Genomic DNA, 24,396 nt, shown 5'->3' on the forward strand with positions numbered 1-24,396 from the left:
GCTCAAAACAGTGTTTCAGTCTTGCTACCACCCTGACTCTTCCATAAAACCAAGGCACTAATGAGGAGCTTTTAGAATATTTTCTCACTGATTTGATGCAATACTTCTGTTTCTATTTTCTTTCTATTCAACCAGCATCACTCATATAATTAATTCTCTGGTTTTTCTCCCTTGCAAACTCACAAACTATGAAATTCCTGTTAATTCCAAGTTCAAAGAGCTCTCAGACTGAGGCATCTCTCGGAGCTTCTCTGCTCCACGCCCACCTGAAAAGGAAGAAAGTCCTTTGAAAACTGAAAGTATTATAGTGCTATGTTGAAAAACACAGCACTTCAGAGCATATAGTACTTTATGATTTATGCGCGTTTTTACTTACAGAATTCCAGTTAATCCTCACAGCAACCTCGTAAGGTTGTTATACCCATTTTAAAAATGTGAAAACTGGGGCTCTGAGGGCAGAGTTGACTCTTTCAGAGAGAACAGGACAGAGTGGGGACATGACCCTGAGTCCCCTGATGTCACAGGCCAGTGCTTCTTCTACTAGATAACATGCCAACGTCCCCACCATGTCAGAGCAGGTAGAATGACATCTTCTTAAAAATCTAAGTTGAGCTTCTCCATCTCCTTCCTTCCTTCCTTCCTTCCTTCCTTCCTTCCTTCCTTCCTTCCTTCCTCAGGATTGAACTCAGGGGGACCTTGACTACTGAACCACATCCCAGCCCATTTTTGTATTTTATTTAAAGACAAGGCCTTACTGAGTTGCACCTTGCCATTGCTGAGGCTGGCTTTGAACTCCTGCCTCAGCCTCTGGAGCCACTGGGATTACAGGAGAGTGCCACTGTACCCAGCGCCATCTGATTTCTGATTCCCCTCCAAACCACTGGCCTCCTTCCCTCCCCCTGCCAAGCGACCCAGTGACTCCTGGCTGCAGCCTTTCTCCTCCTCTGCTGCAGCTGCCTGGTGGCGGGAGAGAGCTGCCCTGGGCAGGCTGGCACAGCGCTGCAGACCCTGGCCTGCCTTTTGTCCCTCCTCCTCCCCATCTCCCAGGCTCCCCAAATGGAACCCTACTGTACTTTAATCTCTCTTTACTCTTCTGCCAACTTGCCCAGGCCGCCCCAGAGGCCTCTTTACTTGAAGCAAATGCTTTTGCATTGCTCTGGGAATAGCCTAATCCTTGTCTCCCCTTTTACATGTTAATGCTCTGATTTACAGCAGCAGTGTTAGGAAAAAAATTAAAAAGTGGCAAACAAGGCCTTCGTGCTGTTTTACGTTTGGGGGGCGTGAAAGTAGGCCTCAGGGTGCTAGTGAGGTTCTATTTCTGGATGCAAGAGCTGCTTACACAGGTGTGCTCCTTGGAGAAAGTTCGTTGTGCCATGAACACATAACAAGCGTGGTCTTCTTCAATCAGCAATTCCAACCATAGCACAGGCAGTTTTGAGACGGTGTTGAACCAGCCATTTAAACTCGAGTTCAAGCAAAGGGGAATGACTCTCTGGCAAACCTCTAAGATCTCTTTCAACTCTGAGAGCAAAGGCCTGTTGTATGCTTCAAGGTTAATAGTCCACAGAAGCCCAAGAAAGGGCTGCTCATGGACACCTACAGCTAGGAAAGAACAAGGATCTCAGAGTCCACGCCCGTCTCCGTAGGTAGGCGGCTCCTATACACCGCAGGGAGATCTAGTCCCTATGTCCAGGGAAGGAGACTGCACCATCTCCTAAATTACCCTCTTGCACACTTTCAGCAAGAAAGTCTTTGCTTCTCAGTAAGCTTATTCTTTTTAAAGTCGAAAATACCAAGCTGTGAGGTTGAATTCTGCTCTCTAACTTAGCAGGGCTCTTTCAACTAATTGATATCTGCCTTAAATCCTCTGATTTCAAAATTATAACAGCTCAATGATGTTGCTGTTCATACTTCCATTTTGTAGATAAAGACACCAAAGCTTAGTGTTTTGTTGAAGGGCACATGGTAGGCATTTGGGAAAGCCAGTACTTAAACCTTGACTCAGTAAAATTTCTACAGATCTCAGCTTTCTCATCTGTAAAATAAGGGGATTTGGATAAGATTGCTTCTAGAAGTCCATCCAATTAAACCACTATAAGACATGTATACTTTCTGCACCCCGGTGTTGTACTTCTGAGTTATCATGGGGAGCTGGTGATGTAGAGACTGGACTGCAGGTCAGTAACCGGACCTACCAGCAAGGCCCATCCATCATGATACAGCCCAAGGTATCAGTGCTAAGTAGCTAGAGGCATTCAAATGGAGGCATTAAAGTCCCCAAATTTCCATTTTTCTGAGGCTAAGAATCATTAGAATGAGAATCCCACTGGGCTCTCAGACTCCCATGTTTCCAAGATGCCTTGGCTCTAGTTGACTTCTGCTCCTCTGCCTTAATTTCTCCACTTACTCCCCATTTCCTAGGTCCCATCAGGACCCACTAACCCCGACCACTGACAATTCTCTATACCAAAGAGGTGAGCTGTGGAAACTTCTTACCAGATTAGTGAAGATGTATGTGTAATAGGCTGACACCATCCCTAGTTCAGCTGCCTGCAAAGTAAAGAGAAGGAGATTAGAGAAGAAAACAAAACTCACTGGAAGCAAATGAGCAGAGAGGGCACCAAGGATCTGTCCTTTGTCTGGCCACCACCCTGCAGCACCAGGCAAAGTGGGATCTCTTGACAGGTTCTTATGTTACCCTGAATCTTGGATGATGGAACACAGAAACACTGGCCTCTAAAGGTCTCCCTGCCTCCATCCCCCAACCCCACCATGACACCCACAGTAGCTGGTGTACACTCCCATGGATTTAAGGGGATACTGTGGGGACCAAAGTGGCTTTACATAAAGTGAAGCAAATAATAAAATAGCCTAGAATGATTTTCTCCACAAATATTAATGATAACAATGGCTAACATTTACCCATTAGATACCAGGCTCTATAAACTATTCTATAGGGGTCAATCATGGGGGGGGGGAGGCATGATTACATTCCCCCACCCTCATTTCATAACAGAAGAAACCAAAAGGAAAACAAGCTAAATAACTTATACAAGAGTCTCATACATGGAACAGATGAAACTAAGCTAGGCAGCCTAATTTCAGTGCTTTTAACCAAACTCTACTCCCCTTTGAGGACAATGTTATGGATGGAACTGTACACCCAATCTTTTAGGGCCATGGCGTAGGTAAGAGAGACTGTGCGAATGAACCTCACCCCCATCAGAATGCAGGTGAAACTCATTAAGAGTATTCTGAGTCTATAATAACCTAGGAAACAAGCAAATCATCTGCCCACTTTGGTCCTTTATTAATAGTAAGGAACCAGTTGCCCTTGATCACAGCACACGGGCAGACTCATTCACAGTGGAACTGCAACTTCAGAACAGCCTCCCTTTTGTCTGATCTCTGTACCCATCAGAAATACCCCTTAGCCAACCTTCTCTGTCAGTGTGCCCGGCTTTGAGGGTGACAGGTGCTACAGAAACTGACAAGTAGATCAGGTAAATAATGAGCCTGGCTCTCTCCAGGGCCCTCATCCCTCCTGACAGTTGGTTAGATTTTCATAATATATCCTGCAGCCCGGGGCCACTGGGAGACAGTTCTTGTCATGACTGTTGAGGTGGATGGGGGAGAAACAAGACCAGGGATGATTGCACTTTCCTTGTACGTGGTGTTTATCTCTCAAGGACCTCCAAAAACTTTATGAGCATTCTTACCGGAACCTGCTCAGGCTCCAGGAGGAACTGGCTAAGGATTATGTCACCATATCACAATGGGAAGCTAAAGTACAGCAGGGCTTAGTGACAAGGGCAGGATCACTTGGGGGCTCAGCGGAGCTCAAGGCTTTCATGGTGAGGTTCCTTCTCCCTCCAAGCAAAGCTACATGTCCTCTCTGCCTTGGAGAGGATGGCCGGACCTGACCCACCTGAGCCCACTGCTTGCAGGAACGGGCTGTGTGGGGGATCGACAAGGGGTCGGATGGTTAAAATTCATTTTGTGAAATCTGCTATCCTAGAGATAAAAGACAAGAGATCCTTGGTTTTTAAGACCTGATTTCTGGGTAAATATAGAGCTTGTTGCTGGAACAGCTACTCAATAAAGTAGGGGATTACTCTGCAAATCCTCCTGATATCAAGAGACAGCCAAGAGCTGAGGCCAGGCCCCCGGGCGCACTCTGGGGCTCCCAGAGACCACGTGTGCACTCTGCACACCCCATTTCCCACACCAAGTCCATCTTCCTTTAGGCCCACGAAGGCTCTATGGATGCCCCCTGGAGGGAGAAACAGAGAACCCCAGGGCAGAGGGAGGCCAGGCCGGCCTGCCTGGGACCAGCAGGATGTCCAATAGGAACAAAGAGAAGAGGCTTTCCTGAAACTCGCTGCTCATTGATCAGTTTGGCTGCAAAGACACAGAAGCTTAGGTCAAGGGGTATCACGAAAGATGGCCACAGGCACCAGCAGAGCTGTTTGCTAATGAGGTCACTACAGGCAGAATTTTCTTTGAAATCATGACCACAAAAGCAAAATTAAAAATCCCAACCAAATAAAAACCCTAAAAACAAAAGCAAAAAGACAACCCACAAAACATTTGTAATGACAATTTCTAGTATTGGCAAGGTGCAATAAGATACCTACATGCTGCTGATATAAGTGTAAACTGTTAACAGATTTCCAACAGGCAATCTGGCAAATCATCTCAATGTCCTTAAAAACATGCACACCTTAATTCAGTGTTCCTCTTCTAGAAATTTACACAGAGGAAATAGTCATGAACTGCATCAAGATTTATGTACAAAGATGTGCAACCCAGAACTATTTATTATAGCAAAAGACTGGAAACAACCCATCTCTCCAACAATAAGGGGATGGTTAAATAAATTACGAGACGTCTATATGATAGGAAATGGCACAGCCATTAAAATATTGGTAGAAATATATTTTACAACATGGGCAAAATACATAGCTCATAATTAAGTTTTTTAAAAATCAATTTACAGAAAAAATGTTTGTGCAATAATCTGGCGGGGAATGTGACTGAAACAGAAAGAAGAGACATCAAAATTTAGGAATGGTTAACTCCAGGGATGGGATTATGAATGATTTGTATTTTCTTCTATGTGCTTTCTGTACTTTCCAAAATGTCAACAATGAACTAGTCATATGGTATTGGATAGGGGAGCCCAACTTCGTATGTTAGGAGCCACAGAACATTCAGGGGCAGGGGTCTGCCCTCTAAGGCTCCCACTTGAGGGCTGTTCAGGCACACTCTCCACATGGGGGCTGGAGGACACTGAACTACTAAGCGAACCTCCTACCTTCCCTGAGAAAGACCCCTCACCCTGTGTCTCTCATCTCCTGGGACCTGGGGAAGAGCTTCCATCCTTAATGACTTCATTGATGATAGGTCCAGACATGAGAGAAGAAAGAGATAAAGAAAAGAGAGAAATGATGTGTTGGAGAGCATGTCTGTGTGTGAGAGTGTGCGTTGGGTATACACCATGGACAGACGTGACTTGGTGCTGTGGAAAATTACTATAGCAACGGGCTGAAGGGACAGCCCTCAGTACTGGGAACACTCATTCAAATCTCTTATTAAGTCTCAGACAAAAACTAGCCATGGAGGGGAGGACAAGAGCGAAGGAGGGAGGGAGAGGAAGAGACAATCATCTGAGTGTCCACCAGGTCCTCACAGCTTGGCAGAGGTTAACGAGGAGCCTGGCTCCCCCAGTGGAAGATGGCAGGTTGTGTTTAAATGTGCAATTAAAATGGCATTAGAAGAGGCCAGTATGCCTGAGAGGTTGGGGGAGCTGCTGATGAGCCAGGGAAGAGATGGCCTGCCGGCCTAGAAGCAGGCGGCTCTCTCTGAGGTAGTATGTCCACCCCAACCACCAGCCCAGGAACCGGTGACAGCTGACTCCCCGGCTGCCCAATGGTGTCCAGCATGTCCACCATGGCCCTCAGCCACCTGAGTTCTCGCTTTCTTGGGCTGGCCTGCCTCATGCGTTCTAGTTCCCAGGGGTGTATGCTCTGACTCAGGGCCAGGTAGCTGCCCCCTGTCTTGGGGAGCATCGGGGAAACTTCCTGCCTTGCGGGCAGGAGACCAAGCAGTCTGGCTCTGCCCCTCCCAGGACTGGCAGCAGACAAATCTGCTCGTCTTCAGAGCCTCTGTTTCTTCAGCTATAGGATGAGCACCACACACCTGCCTCATCACTGGGAAATTACACAGGAGCACTTTGTAAACTGTTGAACGCGGTGTCAGGATTAAAGACAGGGCAACACACACTGGTGTGACGGTCCTGCTTGTCAAAATGTGGAGCTGTTTCTATGCCGTCTGGCCAGCAGTCTCTGTTGGAGTCCCCCAAGTGCACCACCCCCACTCCTGATCCCCCCAGGAACCCTGACCTCTCCCCTGGGCCCTGGCAGGTCTAGCATTGGTGTTTTAGAAGCTTGCTGCCCTGCCTCACCAGCTGTTAGCTATTTCTTAGGGCATCACCCATCACCCTGTTTTCTCCTTTCAACTTTTAGGAACCATCCATTCAAAGAGGAGCACAGAGAGGCTGGTCAGGGTTCAATCCAGCCCAGGGCTGAAGAACAGCCAGGGAGCAGGGATGCTGGAGGGAAGGAGGGAGGAGACAGAAGGATGCCCACCAGCCACCCAGCCCGGCTCCCACCTTCAGGAGGATGGTGTGGGACATGGAGGCATTGGCATGGATGATGATGGTGGCTGTCTTGTCGTCCCGGATCTCCTTGAGGAGCGGGGTGGGGTCCCTGGTGTCATCCAGCATCCGGACCGAGAGTGTGTCCTTGGAGATAAGGAATTGCCGGAGCAGCTTCTCTAGGTTTAAAAGGCCTGGAGAGGGAGAGAGGAGGAAGTCCCTGAGGCTCTGCAGACCTGCCCCAACAGATGCTTGGGCATACACAGGACACACCGGTGACTTGGGCAGGAAGTAGGGTTGTGGCTAGTGCTAAGGAGCTATATCATGACGTGAGCAGGTTTCTTGGCCTCTCTTATCCCATCTAAAATAAAAAGAATGTCCTAAGCTCCCATTGTCCCCAGCTCCCTGGAGAATGGCCTGCTTGGAATGTCAGGTGGGGTGAGAGTCCCCAACCCTTCCCTCTAAGCAGTGTGCCCAGGGGCTGAGAACTGGGTTCAGAGGCCACCCAGCCAGGGTCTCTTTCCCCACTTCTAGGACGTTTTCACCTGTCAGTTATCTCGGTATCGGTTTCCTCATCTGAGAAGTGAGAATCACAGCAGCAGGAGCCTCAGGGTGTGTGAACTCCAAACTAGGGAGCATGTGAAGCACTAGGACCCTGGAAACCGCATGAAGGGACATCAGGCTCTAGAAAAGCTTCTGTTTGCATTTTAGAGGTGGAGAAGCGGTTCCCTCAAGATCTCCAGACCAAAAAAAAAAAAAAAAAGGCCTGGCAAAACCCTTTGAACTCCTCAGAGCCTCCTGGCTGCATTAAGACAGGCATTATGATGATCATAAGAGAACAGGCTTTGAACTAACTCCAGCAGGCAAGAATCGGGGCCCAGAACAAAATGGAAAAAAAGGAATCCTTTGCTGAGGACTCTTCTTCCACCCTCCACCCCCAGCTATTGGCTGCTTGGGGCTGTGGTAGGAAGAAGAGCCCAGAATGATATCACTGAGAGGAGTGTGTGCTAATTCTGCCTTGGCTCTGAAAAGATAGTCCAGGGGTAGGGTAGATGTGTAGCCAGAGGGTTATTGTCCAGAAAAGCAGTGGTCTCAATCCCAATGGAAAGAGAAGTGTGGGCATTTGTTCCCCGAGCAATGACGTGAGTAACATTTACTGAACCTTTATGTTCCAGCTAATGTGCTAAAATTTTTACATGACTGATTTCATGTAAGTCCTCACAGAAATCCATGGAATATCATGATACCAGGAGTTCAGAGGAGGACAGAGGCAGGAGGGTGAGCAACTCAGCTCACATGCTGTGGATGAACTGCCAGTCCTGGTCCCCAAACTGCCTGTTTCTACGCTGGCCCATTTGGCGATGTGTTGAAGAGAGAACCCTGAAGATTCTTTCCTGCACCCTTCTGAATCTTGAGGTCCAAAAGATAATATAGTGGGAGGGGACATTAAAAAAGCTACCATCCACCTCCTCATGTTGCAGAGAAAGGGCACAGCTTGTCTAAGTTACATGAATGCAGGGACACCGGTAGAACCCGAATTCTCATTTTCTGATGTGCCTCCAACCTTCTTCCCATGAGACTAGGCCACCCCCTAGGACAAATCAAGCAGGTAGCAACAGGCAGAGTACCTGGGGGTGAGGGACAGTGCGTCTGGGAATGAAGGGACAGAGGCTACAACTTGTTGGGGGCTGGGGTCTTTTTGTTTTAACACACTGAAACCCTAATCATCCTGTCCCTGGTTTTGAGAAAGGGCAGGGAGGCAGAAGGCCTGGGAGGGCTAGATCTTTACAAAGAGGCTTCAGTAGCCCCGCTGGGCACGTCACCACGTGGGACTGGCCTTTCCTCTCAGCCCCCAAGAGGGCCCCCACAGAGACCTGCCACGCTGCACTGCCTCTGGCAGCCCCCCAGCACGGGCTCCCGTCTTCTAACCTCACGGCTTCATTCTTCATCTGTGAGATGGCATAAGAGGGTGAGGACCGGGGAACAGGCCAGGAGTGGGCTGTGCCGTCTTAAGTTCGTTTCTCTTGCATTTACTTACGCCCATTCTGACGCAGGACCACACAGAGAAGGGAGAGAAGCTGGCGTATATCCACTGCTTACTACTGACCTGTCCTAAGTGGCAGGCACCACGAAGACAGACATAAGGCAGGGGAGATGGGTGGATGAGGTCCCCACCCCTGGGAGCTCAGAGTCCAGGATGGCACCTATACCAAGGGCAAGTGTGAATCACGTCCCTATTTTATTTGGCGGTTTGAGTTCACTTGGTTTTCTGTGGGGCTGCCGCATTCTGCCTCACAAGTGAGATGATGGCGGTATTCACCACAGCTTCCCTTCAAACACGATGCCAAAAGCAAACCGTCACCTGGACAAAAGTCGGAACACCTGACCCAAAGGCACTTTTAATAAGGAGGCCAGGAGAGGCCACAGAGCTGGCCTCCTGGGGCCTCAGGGTCTCCTGTGCATGCTGGGGTTATGGCAGCCCCACTGCTGGGGAGACACATGGGAGGGCCAGCTCCACAGGTCCTTGTGTGCAGCACAGAGAATCTTCAGAGTCTGGCTGGGAACGAGGCCAAAACCCTTGGGATTCTTCAGATGGGCAATGAAATTCAGTGGGACGAGACAGGGAAGCCGGGGCTTGAGAGCAGGATTATGCTCAGCATGGTGATGTCTGACAGAGACAGCCCAGGGACCCTTCATCCCTTTAAAACTGGCAGGTACACTAAGCTCCCAGGGAGAGAGCACCCCAGACACTCCGCTCAATCCCCTGTCTGACACCTCCTTGGGGCCCTTGGCTGCCCTTTAAACAAAAACAGCAGGGTTCCTAATCCTGCCCAGCACTCTGTGTGTGCAGAGAGGCAGGGCAGGGACATGCAGGAGAGAAGGGCAGTGGGTCCTCGGGGAGGTGGGCAGCCCTCCCTGGCCCACCCCTCAGCAAGCTGTTCCTCAGCCCAACCTGGAGAGCACCGGGGACAGAGAAGAAAACACAGCATTGGGAGGTGACTGCAACTCCCACGGCTGGGCAGGTCAGAGTGCAATGCCCTCACTCCTCTGTGCCTCTGTGTCCCTGTGTGTGAAATCAGGAGAATGGTGGCCTGGCAGGGTTAGCAGGAGGACCTCAAGGGCACCCGTCACCTAGAATGGGCTGAACAAATCTTGATTCCCATTCTTCCCCCAAACACCCGTCACCCCATCTCCTCCCTGAAAACTTCTCTCCATTCTCCAATCTCACCTACTTCTCCCTTCTCCCAACTCTTGCAGGATTTATCATCTAACCCTCAAAACAGGAGCTTTGGTTATAAGCCATACACAACACTTGATAGCATGCACATAATCCTCAATTTACAATGGGTTTATCAACGTTACGTTGATAAACCCATTGTAAGTTGAAAACATCGTAAATTGGAAACATATTGAATGCATGTAACCTATCAAACATCCTGGCTGAGCAACACAGGATGCTAGAGTGTCGGCCGTTTTCCCTGGTGATCTCGGGCACCCGATGCTATGACTCACGGCATAGTATGGGACTGCACCGTGGCCAAGTGGAAAAATCATAATTGGAATTATCATGTATTTGTGGGTTATATATAATGGTAATGAGAAATATATACATGAGTTCTTTCATGGTTTTATGTAGTGTTGTGATTTGTATCTTAAATGTCCCCAAAAGCTCCTGTGTTGAAGGCTTGGAACCCACTGCAGCAGTGTTCAGAGGTGGGGCCTTTAAAAGGTAATTGGATCATGAGAGCTCTGACTTCATCAATGGACTAATTCATTGATTGACTCCTAACTTAATGGACTATTGGGACAGGGTGGACACTGTAGGCTGTGGGGCGTAGTTGGAGGAAGTGAGTCACTGAGGGTGTGCCCTTGAGGGATATATAGTTTGTTCCTGGCCCCCTTCTTTTTCTTTCTTTGCCTTCTGGCCCCTATGAGGTTAATAGCTGTGCTCTGTCACAAGTTCCTTGCCATGATGTTCCACCTCACCAAAAGCACCAGTAATGGGGTCAAGTGACATGGACCTAAACCTCTGAAATTGTGAGTCAAAATAAACCTTTCTTCCTTTTAAGTTGTTTAACTCGGGTGTTTTGTTGCAGCAATGCAAAGCTAACACAGGTAGGAATCCCATTTCAAACATTCCTACATATCCCCAGGGCACAGGTGCCCAGTGCTTGCACGAACTGGATTGTGGGAAAGAAAGAGACTCTGCATCCTAACAGGCCAGGGAAGCAGCAGCAACTGGCAGGCACTGTCACCTTGTCACTAGGGTAGCAGCTGAAGGAAGGGCTGCTGGCCTTGGGAATCACCGGAAGGCAGTCACGAGGTAGACTTGTTCTTGGCAGCCTCAAGGACTAAAGCCAGCAACCCCGAGTGGATGGGTGTCGCAGGGAGACAGCACAACCTAGGGAAGAGCCTTCAGTCTGAGCTGTGTGAAGCTGCTCGGGCACACATGAGGTAGTGAGTTCCCCAGGGCGGGAGGTAGTCAAGTAGAGGGCAGCCCCTCTTGAGGACTGATGTAGAGGGGATTCAGTCAGTGCATGGGAGGTTGAACTAGAAAAACATTGATGTCTTTCCAGCCCAGAGACTCCCTAATTCTGTGAATCAACTAGGAGACTTTTAAATTCTAGGCAGTGGAAGAAATCTGCCAAGGAGAAAGTGTGGTTTGATTATGTTAAGAATACTAGGCGTTTCGGTGCAAATTGTCATTCTCCTCACCTCTGTTTAATGGAACTAAGGGATTTACCAAGGGCATTTGCCATCCGAGGGGTGCAAATCTGCTCTCTTGAGCCCCTCCACCTCCCCCCGCCAACCTTCTCTCCGCAGGGCAGACCACTGGCCCGGCAGCAGTTGCCTGCCAAGTCTAAGGTGGAGAGGGACCTGGGGAACCTATTAGCCTCACTCAGGAGTAGCAGGGTGGATCGATGAGAGCCCAGCAGGCCAGCTGTTCTGGGAGGAGGGAGCAAGGCTGGATTCTGGAACGGGGGCAGGGGCCTCCCTAAAACAGGGAGAGGCAGGAGGAGGACAGGGAAGCCCTGAAAGGCACAGCCAGGGTCGGACACAACCTCAGGACAAGGACACAAATGCTCAAGTGCCGGGTCTGCGGGGGACACAGAGGACCCCTGTATTAAAAAAAAATAAAGTGGCCTCGTTCCATCTCTGCCGCCTGGTTCCCTCGATGTAGAGCTTTGGCCCTGGGAAGACGCCGATGTTCCCTGACCCTGTGCTCCCCTGGGCGCATGTTGGCCAGGGCCTGGTCCAAGACAGAGAGGGGCACAGAACAAATTCACCTGCCAGATGCCACTGACCCCGCCACCTGCTCCTCTGTCTTGACCCGCCTCACAGCTGAGCTTGGCCCCGGAGCAGGCAGGCAGGGGAGGACGGAGGGAGGGCAGAGGGGCTGGGGGCTGCCTGGGGCTGCCCTGCTGTCCCTTCTCTGATGGCAAGGACGGGCGTGGGAAGAACTCGATGTCAAGGTGAGCGTTCCCAGAGAGGGCGGCAGGCATCCCCCGCTCTGGGTACCCCGCAGTGTGGCCCAGGCTCGTCTACTTTCATGGCTGACCAGGCCCTCACGACTGCCTGAGGAAGGACACCGGAGGCAGGAGGGCTCCAGGGCCTGAGGTCACAGCTGGAGGAGCCGGGGTACAGGACGGGATCCCACCCAGGCTCTGACTCCAAGGCCCCGCTCCTGACCCACCACTCAGGTTGCCATGGGACCGCAGCTCCTCACTTGTGTCCTCCTCAGGGTTCAGATGTGAGGGTTCACATTGAGCCAAAGGCCTCCCACAGCGCCTCCTGGGGGTGGCCTGGGGAAAGCCCACTACTGCCACCCTTACTCTCACGCAGGAGCCTGGGGGTCATACCCTACTGCTCCATGCTCCACCACCGCTGCCTCCACCAAGGTTGCAGGATGGAAAACAGTCATTAAATGTGGCTTGTGTTCTGGGCCCAGTTACTTTCCTTCCCCATTACCCCAACGGCCTTATTCCCCTATCACACAGAGGAAATGAAGGCTCAGAGAGGTGGAGTGACGTGCTCAACATCACACAGCTCCTAAATGGTGCCACAGCTCAGTTTGACTCCAAAGATGGCTCTTTTTACTCCACCATCTTGTGTCTTTCTCTTGGGCAACATGTCTTCCCTGGGAGTGATACCTCCTGGAGTTCAAATCTCTCTGCTCCCACAACTTGTGTTTGGGGAACCTAGGGATGGAAGGAGAATCACACCAAATGGCGGCTCACTTTTGCTCCAGGTCCCAGCCAGGCTCGTTCAAAGGGATCCAGTGAAGGAAAACTTGTGTAGCCAGTGTCCCCCTCAGTGTGGACACCGTGTTAGCCACTCTGCGTATGTCCCCTCAGCCACCTTGGGAGGGAGGTGCCATGATCCCTGCCTTATAAACGAGACAGCAGAGGCCGGGGGGAGGTGAAGTCACTGCCCCCAGGTCACACAGGTAGTGAATAAGTGGCACAAGATGTGGGGACACAGGGCCCAGAGCCATAAAAAGGACTTAGAAACACCAAAGCCAATTTGTAAAAAACGCAGGTGAAGAACAGCCATTGCGAGGGCACACGCAGCGTGGCCCACCTGTGGCCCTGGGCCATCCTGAAGGTCTCACCAGGCGGCCCAACCAAACAGACCCTCCGGGGAGCCCAGCAGGTGCTCGCTGTCCCTGGAAGCCCAAACACCAGCTCCTGGGTTCCCAGGACCACCACATCGGGCCACTCACTCACTTCCTCGCCAGCCTCTTAGAAACGGGGACTTGCAGATGTCCTCATTTTTTTTCTCATTAAAGAAAAAATAATATGATTCACAATATATCTCTACTTGGTCTAAAACCTGCTTATTAAAAATCTACTTTTGGGAAACAGGAGGATAAGTGGCAAGATTCCCCACGGAATGATCTCCGCTACGCCTGATTTTGATGGCTGAAAAAGGGAATTAGATTCCTGTTCCTAATTCTGCTTGCAGCATCTCCTGGCCCTGCATTAATAAGGAAGATGGAAGAGAGTCTCCTTCAGAGCCCTGAGCCCCACTCCCCTCAGTCCCGGTTCTTTGATTAGATTTTTAATCTCCTTTGCCCTTGAACTTCCCGGCTCTGTTCCGCCTTCCTTCCCCTGGCCCTGGCGGGTGGGACAGAGACCCTCAGCAGCAGCAGCAGCAGCAGCAGCAGCAGCAGGAGAGCAGTGTGCGGTGGCTGCTGAGCCCCGGGTGGTGGCCTTGCCTCCCCTGGGCCTGGACAGACAGCCTCACCTCCTCCAGGACAGCCTTTCTGCCTGAGAACTTCTCTGCTCTCAGGCACTGCTCTGGGTTGTCTGTTGGGATTATGGCCGGGACAGGATGTTGTGTGGAGGAGGCAGCCCCAACTGAGGGTCAGAGCCCCTGAGGCAGAGTCCTGGATTTTCCATGGAACCCATGGTGTCATCTAAGTCCCTGCAAGGCTCCAGGCCTGTTCTCTCAGCTCTAGCAAGACTGGGGAGGAGGAGGTCAAATGGGAACACAGAAATGCAAAGTGATTTGTCCTCCACAAGGAACTGTTTGAATGTCAAGCAAGGTCATAATTCTAAGAGAAAGAGTCCTGGGCCAGAGGCAAGGGTATCTAGCCAAGTGCTTAGTGACTTGTACACGTTTTAACAGAGCAACTCATTTCCTAAAGCCCAGTGAGAGCTGAAGCAGAGGAAAGAGAACTCAAACTAAAAGCAAGAGGGAATGGTGGCTGGACAAAAGAAAGAACTTCCTGGCAGGTTGGTGAGCCATTGTGCCCAGCAGAAGAAGACTGAAGGAAAACCTTGTCCTTGCCTTCTATCTCTTAATAGCTAGCATCCTGTGCAGTTTTCCATCAGCATTCTTTCGGGGCTTGTAGGCAAACCCATTTGGAAGACAATGAGGTAAATAATTGGTTTGGCCACGGGACATCTCAGAGGGTCCATGCTAATGTGCCTTGTGATCTGCAGGAAGCAGAAACAGAATGGAGGACTCCCCAGACTTTCTTCTTCGCCCCTGCAGCACTCATCATCAACGCGGTATTGTACGGTAAGCTCTCTGCCGCGATGGGACTGTTGTGTACCTGGGCTGTTCAGTACAGAGCGGCGGCCACGTACAGGTGGTGAGCACTTGATGTGTGGCCAGTCAGGATGAGGAACTGGATTTTTAGTCTTATTTGATCTTAATGAATTCAGATTTAAATTCAAAGAGTCTCGAGTGACTTGGAGCTACTGCACTGGTCAACAGAACCCCGGGGGAACCCAGTTTAAGAAATGCTGGTGTAATGCTGATGGTGTATGGGACTATGATCCAGAGAACCGGGGCCAAATCCCAGCTGGACCACTTCCTCGTTATGGCACCCTGGACAAGTCGAGCTACTCTCTGACCCTCGGTCTCCTCTTTTATAAATAAAGGGGTTGGAGTCTCTATTCACTGAGCTCTTGCCAAGCCCCCTCCGTGGACCCCGGTCTCCAGGGCACCTGCATTCCCTAGGAGTTCAGACCCATCCTTCACTGTCCTGACTGCTTCGTGTGCAAAGGTCCTGCCTGATCTCCAACAAGGCTGCTTCACTTTTGAGAAAAGACACTGTGCTGTTCTTCTGTCTCTCACAGAGCCTGGCACGGAGCCTGGCACATAAAATATGGCCAGTAAATAAATACCTGTTGATTGACTAAGTGAAGGACTGGCCTGCTCTTGCACATGCCCACCTCATGGGTTCCTCTTAGGAGCTGCTTGTTGAAAAAGACCCGAAACCACCTTTCTGTTTCCAAGCCTGAGAGTCCCCAGATCCTTGGGTCTGATTCAGGTTTCCCAAAACTAGTGCCCCAAACTAATTGTTCCTTGAGGGTGGGCCTATGATTGGAATGGCCTTTACCCAGAGGACATTCCTAGGGGAGAGGCCTTAAGTCCCTACAGTTGATGCAGAACCAAGTCCATGCTCCCTCACCTGCCACTCAAGGGTCCCCACCCCTTCCGCAGGCGCTTTCCACTTCAGTAGAGCCTCTGAGCTCCAGAGGCCTGCTTCCTCCCCCCCTCGTCGGGCACACTCTATCTCACTTCTCCACTGACCTAGATCTTCCTGATCCTTCAAGCCCCATTTGAAGCCCTGCCCTGGTCCTGAAGCCCTTCCTGTCACCCTGTGCTCAGGATGGCTCCTCGACTAGCCACATAGCACATTTGACACTGACCACAAACTACTGGGTGCCTTCTCCCACCAATGGCAGGGTCACGTCTCCTCTGCCTCCACTCCAGAGCTCTGGAAGAAGTTCCGGACACATAGCAAGAGGACCGACATCTGAGTGTGGGCCCTGCTACTCAAATCGTGTGACCCTGGGCAAGTCACTGCACCTCTCTGGTCTCAACTTCCTCTGATGGGGATCCCAACACCTCCCAAACCACTGGGTGGTTGTAATAATTAGACAAGGTACACATAAAGCATAGAGTTGGGCCTCAGTGACTTGTTTCTTGAGTACCACAAAGTAAAGACCCCATGGAATTGTGTCGAATGAATGAATGAATACACGTGCCGGGGCAAGCAGGCACACAGGTGTTGACATAGGTGGTCCTGACCATCATGGGGAGGGGGCTTTTGTTTTTGGGTGCCCTCGGGATTCCAGGATGCGGGGAAGACTTGAGAACTCTGAGTAGTTCTGAGAAGGTAAAGAAGGGAGCCCGGCTCCAAGATGGAGCATCTCTACCAGCGCAGCCCAGGAAGACCTGCAGGGTAAAAAAGCCGGGCAGGCCACAGGTACCAGGCTCAAGCACTGGTTCCCAGTGCAAGCCAGTGCCCGGCACCTGTTGACCGCATGTGGGTGCAGCTGCAGAAACACACAGACGCTCCAATTTGCTGGGAGGCGTGGGCTTAAATTAGCTAAATCTCATAAACACTAAATTTATGTCACAAATTGTCTGAGAGTCACAGAAAGTGCATTTCCAAAGCCTGCATTTGCGGAAAAAAAAATGCTTTATCAGGAATTGACCTTGGACCTTGTTCCATCAGCAAAACCTGCTCTCCAGGGGAAGAAGCTCTTCCACCCATCAAGTACAAATGCATTCAATTTATATTTTCCCTCTCTCTCTCTCTCTTTGTATCTCCTTAACAATGAGGCTGAAAATGTGGGAATTGAGTTTGCAGATGCAAAAAGGTTTGGCAATTGGCCAGTCTCCCTCTAACCTAGTTCCTTTCTGTTCTGGCCATGTCCAGGGAGTCCTGGCAAAGGGTACACCTGGACCATGGGCTCTTTCTCTGTCTTACACACACACACCAACACGCACGCAGGTGTACACGTGGACGAACACCTGAACCTGTTGGTTATCAGCCTGGGATCTGAGAGAGACCTCCCTTCCTGGTGGGGGAGCCAGGGGCACAGGGAGCCAGGAGAGGATCAACAGGATCCACCCACCTGTTAGAGGCGGATCCAGCCTAGGGACACTTACATTCTGCTTTGGCACAGATGAGGCAGGCGGTGGTGCAGTTGAAGAAATTCAGGATCCCAGCTACAGCCACGCTGATGTCGGTGTTGCTGGGGTGCAGGTTCAGGGTTGTGAATCTCTGGAACTGGAACTTGACAAATTCCTCTGGGGCCACTTTGAAATGAGGGACCTGGCAGGAGGAGCAAAAATGGGCAGCAAGGAGCATCCAAAATGAGTGAGTAAAAAGGGAAGGATGAGGGGCGGACCAGGCTGTGGAGGGAAGGTCCCCGGACACGACCCTGTGTGCACACCAGCAGAGTTGGAGCTCACAGGACCCAGCACAGGGGTCCAGGGGTGGGGGAGGGAGACAAGATGGCATCCCTGCCAGGACCCCACCAGGAACCTTTTGGCCAGAGACCTGTGTAAAGATACGGGGAGCCGGGAGCTGGGTCTGCCAAACTGGGAAGGAAAAAGAAGAGGTTTTATCCTCAGAAGAAGGGCCTGCTGCTGGGCAGAGACAAATGGGTCTTGAAATCCTGGCCCTGATAATATTTTATTTGTAGTTACTAAAGCAGAGCAGAGATGGCAGAAGAGAGGAACACTCCCCTGGGGACCAAGAGAGAAGCCCCTTAGCCCAGTCGACAGGTGTGTAAACCAGCTCCCAACCAATGTCCTGGGTGAATGTCCAGGGCGACAGCAGGGCAGGAGGGGCCCTGTGCATATGTGGGGACCGAGGCCCGGCATCTAGAGAAACCATGGAGAAGCCTCTGGATGGATTCCTGTGAATAAATACCTGCTCTGGTTTCATTAGGACAGTGTCGGCTTCTGTCTGCATCTATTGCTGACATTTCTGAGAGGCACTGCCCTGCCTTCTGCCTCTCTTTCTGGGAAAGAGATATTAACAGGCTGCAGTGTCTGCTTTATTGTCAGCTTGGGCTATCTGGTATGTAATAGGGAAGTTAAAATGTAATAAGCTGCCATCCACCTTGATTTTACTCTGCCAGGATCATCCTTGTCACCCTATGCTGAGGAGCTGAAGGGGAGGGGGAGTTTGTCCCAATGTTAAAGTCAGTAAGGTTGAAAGTAGACAGCAGGAAGAACTTTCTGATGGTGACTTGGTTGGATTCTAGACTAGATTATTTAGAAATGGTTACAGAAGTTTTCTTTGCCTTGCCTGGCCCAGAGGTTGTGCTGCCAGGAGTCTGGGAGCTGTGATTGTCCATGTAAGAGTCTACTTCTTACGTCTATAGTCCCAGCAGCCCAGGAGGCTGAGGCAGGAGGATCGTGAGTTCAAAGCCTGCCTCAGCAAGAGCGCTGTGAGACCCTGTCTCTAAATAAAATACAAAATAGGGCTGGGGATGTGGTTCAGTGGTTGAATGCCCCTGAGTTCAAACCCTGGTACCTAAAATTTAAAAAAAGAAAAGAAAAGAAATCTACTTCTTTATTCTTTTTAAGTTTTGGGGAGAAGTTGGCCAGAGACTAGAACTCTTCTGAAATTGGAATGGAAGGAGAATAAAGATTTGATTTGGCCAAAAGAGAGAGAGAGAAAAAAAAGAGAAGAATTACTGAATTCAATGAGGGTTAGCCCTTGAACTTCAGAGAGAACACGACCATATTTTGTTCAGCAGGGGCACAGAACTCACAAGAACCAGCGAGTCCTGAATGATGACTCTCGGGAGAGGAGCTGGCCTGTGTCATAAGGGGCCTTTCTCCCCACTCACACTTTGCATCCCACACAGTTGATCTCGAATGAAGAACAAATGCACCTTGACAGGAAAAGAGGTTACAGAGGGTCAAGATGAAGTTCAAGACTGGGCCAGGGGGCGGGGGTGCTGGCTGGTTTAGACATCTGAGCTTCTCTGGCAAAAAAGGTCTCCTGGTGTGGCCATGAAGGCTGCTGATTTTCAGTAGCAGCTAACCCGTTAGGGCATTGGGCATCAAGCACCTCCAATAGTGCAGAGCCCCTAGGGAGACCCACAAACCCATGGTTTCCAGTCTTGGTTTGGTGGGGGAGTCCTTCAGGAAGATGAAGGAAGCGTAGGTTTTGGAGACTGTAGCCCTGGGTTTGCATTTAGGTCCTGCTGTGTGATTTGGGGGCAAACCACTTAACCTGTCTACACTTCAATCAGACGGAGACAGCCAGAGGCACTTCCTAAGAAGAGCTCTGGAAGATTCAATGAGATGTCGGGATGAAGAGCGGATGGGAATAGCTCTCTCCCACCAGATCCTCAGAGCTCGGCAATGCCTTTTCTCCCTCCACTTTCCTTTCTCCCCCAAAGGTCAGAGTTCCCACAGAGATCCCAGAGCTGTGAGTGCAGGGCCAAGGGTGGAGGGGCCCCTGGGAAGGGGAGCTGTAGGGGTCTCCAGCACAAGGCACCGCAAAGGCCGCGGGGCAGGCAGCCAGCTGCTCGGCATGCCCAGGCAGGGAGGACCCTGCCCGTCCTGCCAGTTGTCTCTCTAAGAAGATCAATCCATAATCGATTTGCAATTGCAAATGCGTCCCAGGAAGTCGTCCTGGAGGTGTGGAGAGAGAGCATCAAGGCAGAGAGCGGCCAGTCGCCAGGGCTGCAGGGACATCAGCAGCATTTAAAGGGATGGACTCCTGGGTGAGAAGTCCACCGCTTTCCCCAGAGCCAGAGGGAATCGGTGGAAGGCTGTTCGGCCTCATAAAATATTAAAAGAAATGCATAATCTGAACAGAGAGGAAAGGTGGCTCAGGAAGGAACACGACCAGACAAAGGAGGGGTGACCGTCTGGCGGCTCCCTGGGCAGTGCAGCCTGGCAGGCTGGTCCCTGGCACAGAGCCAAGGTGGGACATTGCAAATGAGGGGCTCAGCCTTGGGCCCCAAAGGCCAAATGGAGCTGAGGGATCTGCTGGCTGAGATGAAGAGGCACTGACTCCCACGAGGAGGTCATGTTCAAGTGGGTTTGTGGGGAGGACAGAAAGAGCCAATGAAGAAAGAAATGGGGGAGAAGAGAAAAGAAAGGGAGAGAGAGAAAAAATGGGAAGCAGAAGTCTTGGCGACCTCGGCTGGTGAAGATCAGAGCCACCGCTGAAATAATGACCTGCCACATATCTGAGCTATTGTTTGGAACATGGCAGAAAGATTTCAATTAAATATCAAGCGAAACTCCTGGACTGAGGACAGTAAGATGCTGGAAGGGACTGAGAGGGACGGAAGCTGCTTTGTGCCCTGGGCTGGCCAGAGTCCTCTTCTAGGTGTGGGAGGGGAAGGGGATGGGGAGCTGTCAGCATGGCCCCAGTGGGAGGCCAGAAGGGCAAGCCTGCCCCTGGAGGAGCAAGACCACCTGGGACCAGGCTGGGGCTGCAAGGCACCCAAATGTGCTGATAGCAATTCTTAGGGCTCATCAAACAGGGAGGATTAATATTCTGCACAAAGGCTCAGGGACTCCCAAGCCCTCTGATCATAACCTCAAGGGAGTAGCTTCCAGGAGGATGTGGGGCAGGCAGAAGCCTATCCACAGCTCCCCGTTTCTACAGGGGTGGCTTCCTGGGGAGGCATCCAGTCTGTCAGTTAGGGGGTGTCCCCTCCTATTTCCAAGAGCTGGACCTGCCAGAAGTGAAGCTTCTGGAAACCCGAGGCTCCAGGTCTCTAACGCAGATGTAAGGTGTTGCCTTCTCCCTAGGCTCCTCCCCTGGCCCCTCCTGCGCCTCTGCACCAAGCTGCAGCTGCCCCCAAGGACCTGGCTGGAAGGCCGTAGGAGCAGAGAGGGGTTAAGGGGCCACCTGCTGCCCATCTCCCAGATACAGCTGAAGGGGAAGGACTGGCGGACTCCAGGAAGGACGTAGAAAGATGCCAGCAACAGAGACTCTCAGAAGTTCCAAGTCCATCTTCTCCAGGGAAGAAGGAGAGGAGAGTGGACAGAATAGGGAGGGGCTGGTGCTCAGAAACTTGCCCCTCCCACATTATTCTCTCTTGGAGCTAGAACCAGAGGAAAGCGCCTCAACACTTTGGGAGCTCCCCTCCCCCGCCCAGGAAGACTGTCCTGCCTGAAGGAGTAGACCAGACGCTGGAATCGGTGAATGAGGGAAGAACACAGAATAAAACCCCTTTTCTCAAGAAATATAAAATAGAGGCTTTCAAACTTTATATTTTGCAATAAAATGTAGCAGTGCCTTCCCCTAAAGGCATTCTACCCCAGAATCCCAATGGATGAACAGATCACCACAGAGCTGGCCACGTGGACTGGAGGGCTCAGACTTCTGTCCTCTTAGCCTCCTTCCCCACCACCACTTACCAGCCTCTCCACCCCATCACCAAGAGGCCACTGGAGACACCACCTTGGGACTCTTAAGAATCAGGAGCTCAGCTTGAAAATCCCATTATCAAACATCTCCCCTGAGGCTCCCCTATTAAAATAATTTGGAGCAAAGTGAGCTCAACCGAGGACTATGTCGTTTTATTTATTTATTTTTATGTGGTGCTGAGGATCAAACCTAGGGCCTTGTACATGTGAGGCAAGCACTCTACCACTGAGCCATAAAAGAGACAAGGTCTCCCTGAGTTGCTTAGGGCCTGGCTTAGTTGCTGAGGCTGGCTTTGAACCTGTGACCCTCCTACCTCAGCTACCTGAACAACTGGCTTTACAGTCTTACGCCACCATGCCATGCCCAACCCAGTCCTGATGGGCCCTTCCGGCCCCTCCAAATCCATGATCCCTATGGGGCCCAGGCCCAGGCTTTAGCCTGCAGATATCCCCTCAACCCAGCCCAGTACTCACCTCTTTCTCCCCACAGATGTTGCTGATGATGGAGCTGGAGGCCGGGCTGGATGATGGTCCCAGGACAGCAACCACCCCCTTGGGGAGGATCTGACACACTGCAGCCAGAGGTAGGGACAGGAAAGGAAGCAAGGCACCCATCAGGTGGCGCTTGGTTCAGCTGCCCCCTGGGTGGTAGGCTTGAGTCCTTCAATCTGCATCGGCTACCTCTCACCTTCTACCCACCCTCAGCCCTAGCCCCTCTCCAACCCTTCCAAACCTAGTGTCCCTCCTTCTCCCCCTGGACCACTGGGCTCTAGGACAGTTTTATTGGAGTTTATGGGCAGTATTAAATGAGGAAATGACCCAGGTTATGACAACATACGGCCACAGGCAGCCGGGTATATAAATCGTCTGGGCTGTCACCGAAGGACAGAGGCTAATGGAGGAAACCTGAGATGCCCTCCCGGCCTGGTCTGCAGTGGGGTGGAGGCAGCCCGGGCATGTGCCGCAGAGATGGAGGGCCCAGCTCCCAGAGTGGTCACACCTCCAGTTACCCAGAGTGGAGGAGGAAGAAGGGCGGGAATACAGGGAACAAAGGTGGCAGGATTGATGCAGACAGACAACAAGAAAGCAGGTTCAATAGGAGGAACCAAAAGAGAATGAAAGGCAGAGGGGGCCCCACTGTCAAGGGCTCCTCTGTTCACCTCCTCCCCTAGCACGTCAGCCACTGTCCTGACCCACCAGCAGACCTGTGACCTCGCCCTGCCTCCGCTGGGAAGGTGCCCTTCCCTCCTGGACTCTGGGCAGTCATCTGTCAAATGTCAACTCAAATGCCACCTTCTCCTAAGTCCTTCCTGGGTTATTTAGGTGGAACTAACCAGGCCTGGGGCTTCCAAGGTCCCCATTTTGTGCCTGTATTCTAAGACACTTGCAATTGTGTCTACTTTGGTTTATTGCTTCCAGTTGGGCCCCAGGAGCAGGCGCCAGACTCCTTTCACTAGATTTCAAACCCCTTGCAGGAACAGAGCCATGCTTATTTCTAAACTGCCGCTTCTCATTTCTTCAGTGTCTAGCACATTTTCTAGACAGTAGGTGCCCAGTATACATTTGTCCAATGAAAGCATGAATGGGTGGGAATGGTCAGAAGAGGAAGGAAGGATCTAGAACATTAAAATGTTAGAGACCAAGAAAGGAAGGACAGGAGAAAAGTGGGGGAAACGTGAAGAGAGAGGACAAGAGCTCATTCTCTGTCCAGGCACTTGACATCAGAACCGAGACTCTGCTGTCAGAATACGCCTCAAAGTTCCCCATGCATGACGGGACATCCTTGTCTGCAAAGCCCAAAGCTTCATTTCACAAATACTTTCCCCCACTTCACATTAGGAGTAAGGCAGCCATTTCTGGGCCAGGAAGCTGCTTCTTGAGACAGCTGCAAAGCCACACCTGCCCCCCGGATGTTCTTTCTCCTGAGTGAGAGTCCTAACCACTGGCCAACACGGCCAAGCAATCATTGGAATGGCACCCAGGCAGCAAGGCAGATGGTGGGGTCAAATCCCAGAGTGGCAATTGACCACACCAACTTCACATCTTCCAGGCCTCCTCTTGGCTTAGCTGCAGCTCCAGCAGGGACCCCACAACCTCCCAAATCTCAGCCAACCCCGAGTCTGCATGCAGAGGACACCTGAGGGGGACTCATCAGCTCTAAGTGTCAGAACCATCCCAGGGGCAGAGGAAGTAAGGACCAGGCCTCAGCCCTGACAGCCTCTTCTAGGTTTAAGCTATTTTCTTGCAAGTGACATCGAGTGATTGCAGCCTGCCTAACTCTTAACTGGCTTGATAGGTGCTTTCAGTTTGTCACCCCATCTATCCCTATGAGGGTCTCCCCTCTAGGACTCTTACCTCCTCTTTACCAATAGGAACTACTATCCTTGAGGGACAAAGTGACTCCCATTAGGTCACACACCTGATCAAAGTCAAATCCAGCATTTGGGTTTCAGCCTCTGGACCCTGTCCAGGGTTCATCCTGCCCTCTCACAGCCACCTACTTCATCTGCAGGACTCCCTGCAGCCACTCTGTCACCCAGCTCTTATCAATCCCTTACAGCCCACCTTGTCCTTAGAATCCGCTTTCTCCAAGGTCACCATGACCAGTTACTGGTCCTCATCCAGGTCTCTTTGTGCAGCATCTGCTGTTGCCGAGCGCACTGTTCGCTGGAATTTCACGACTCCCTCCAGTCCTCACGCTCACCCAGTTGTCTGAGCATCGTTTCCTCTGCTGACTCCTCTTCCTTCTCCCATCTGCTAAATTTAGGTTTTGCCTGGGCCGCCCTCTATCTGAAGGCTGCCCTTGCCTTCTCTCTGCCCAGATGATCATATATTCTAACCTATGGCCTGGTTACACAATCAAGTTCCAAGCACCCGCTGGATGTGACCTCAGGGCCTTCTTTCTAGCATCTCACACTCAACAAGGCCACCGGTGGCAAGGTCATCATGCGTGTGAACTCTGTTGCGAGGCTGTCTGAGTCTGAGTCTCAGGACTGGCACTTACTGGTTATGAAAACTTGAGCAAGTTATTAAATCTCCCTGGGCCTATTTGCTTACCTCTAGAACTAGGATACTAA

The 24,396-nt window shown here is 51.2% G+C and overlaps 1 protein-coding gene across 4 annotated transcripts in view; it reads right to left on the reverse strand.

Moving 5' to 3' along the window:
* Positions 1-24,396, reverse strand: part of Grik4 (glutamate ionotropic receptor kainate type subunit 4) — a 363,614-nt gene that overhangs the window by 131,354 nt on the left and 207,864 nt on the right. For all 4 annotated transcript variants that reach the window (XM_048795923.1, XM_048795924.1, XM_015489727.2 and 1 more), the window contains 4 exons: positions 21,794-21,891; positions 17,075-17,240; positions 6,674-6,852; positions 2,497-2,550 (listed from right to left, as the gene is read on the reverse strand). In XM_048795923.1, coding sequence (XP_048651880.1) covers positions 2,497-2,550; positions 6,674-6,852; positions 17,075-17,240; positions 21,794-21,891 — 497 coding nt within the window. The remainder of the gene's footprint in view (positions 1-2,496; positions 2,551-6,673; positions 6,853-17,074; positions 17,241-21,793; positions 21,892-24,396) is intronic.

This window comes from Marmota marmota, unplaced genomic scaffold (assembly GCF_001458135.2).
Source record: "Marmota marmota marmota unplaced genomic scaffold, marMar, whole genome shotgun sequence".
Taxonomy (NCBI): Eukaryota; Metazoa; Chordata; class Mammalia; order Rodentia; family Sciuridae; genus Marmota; species Marmota marmota.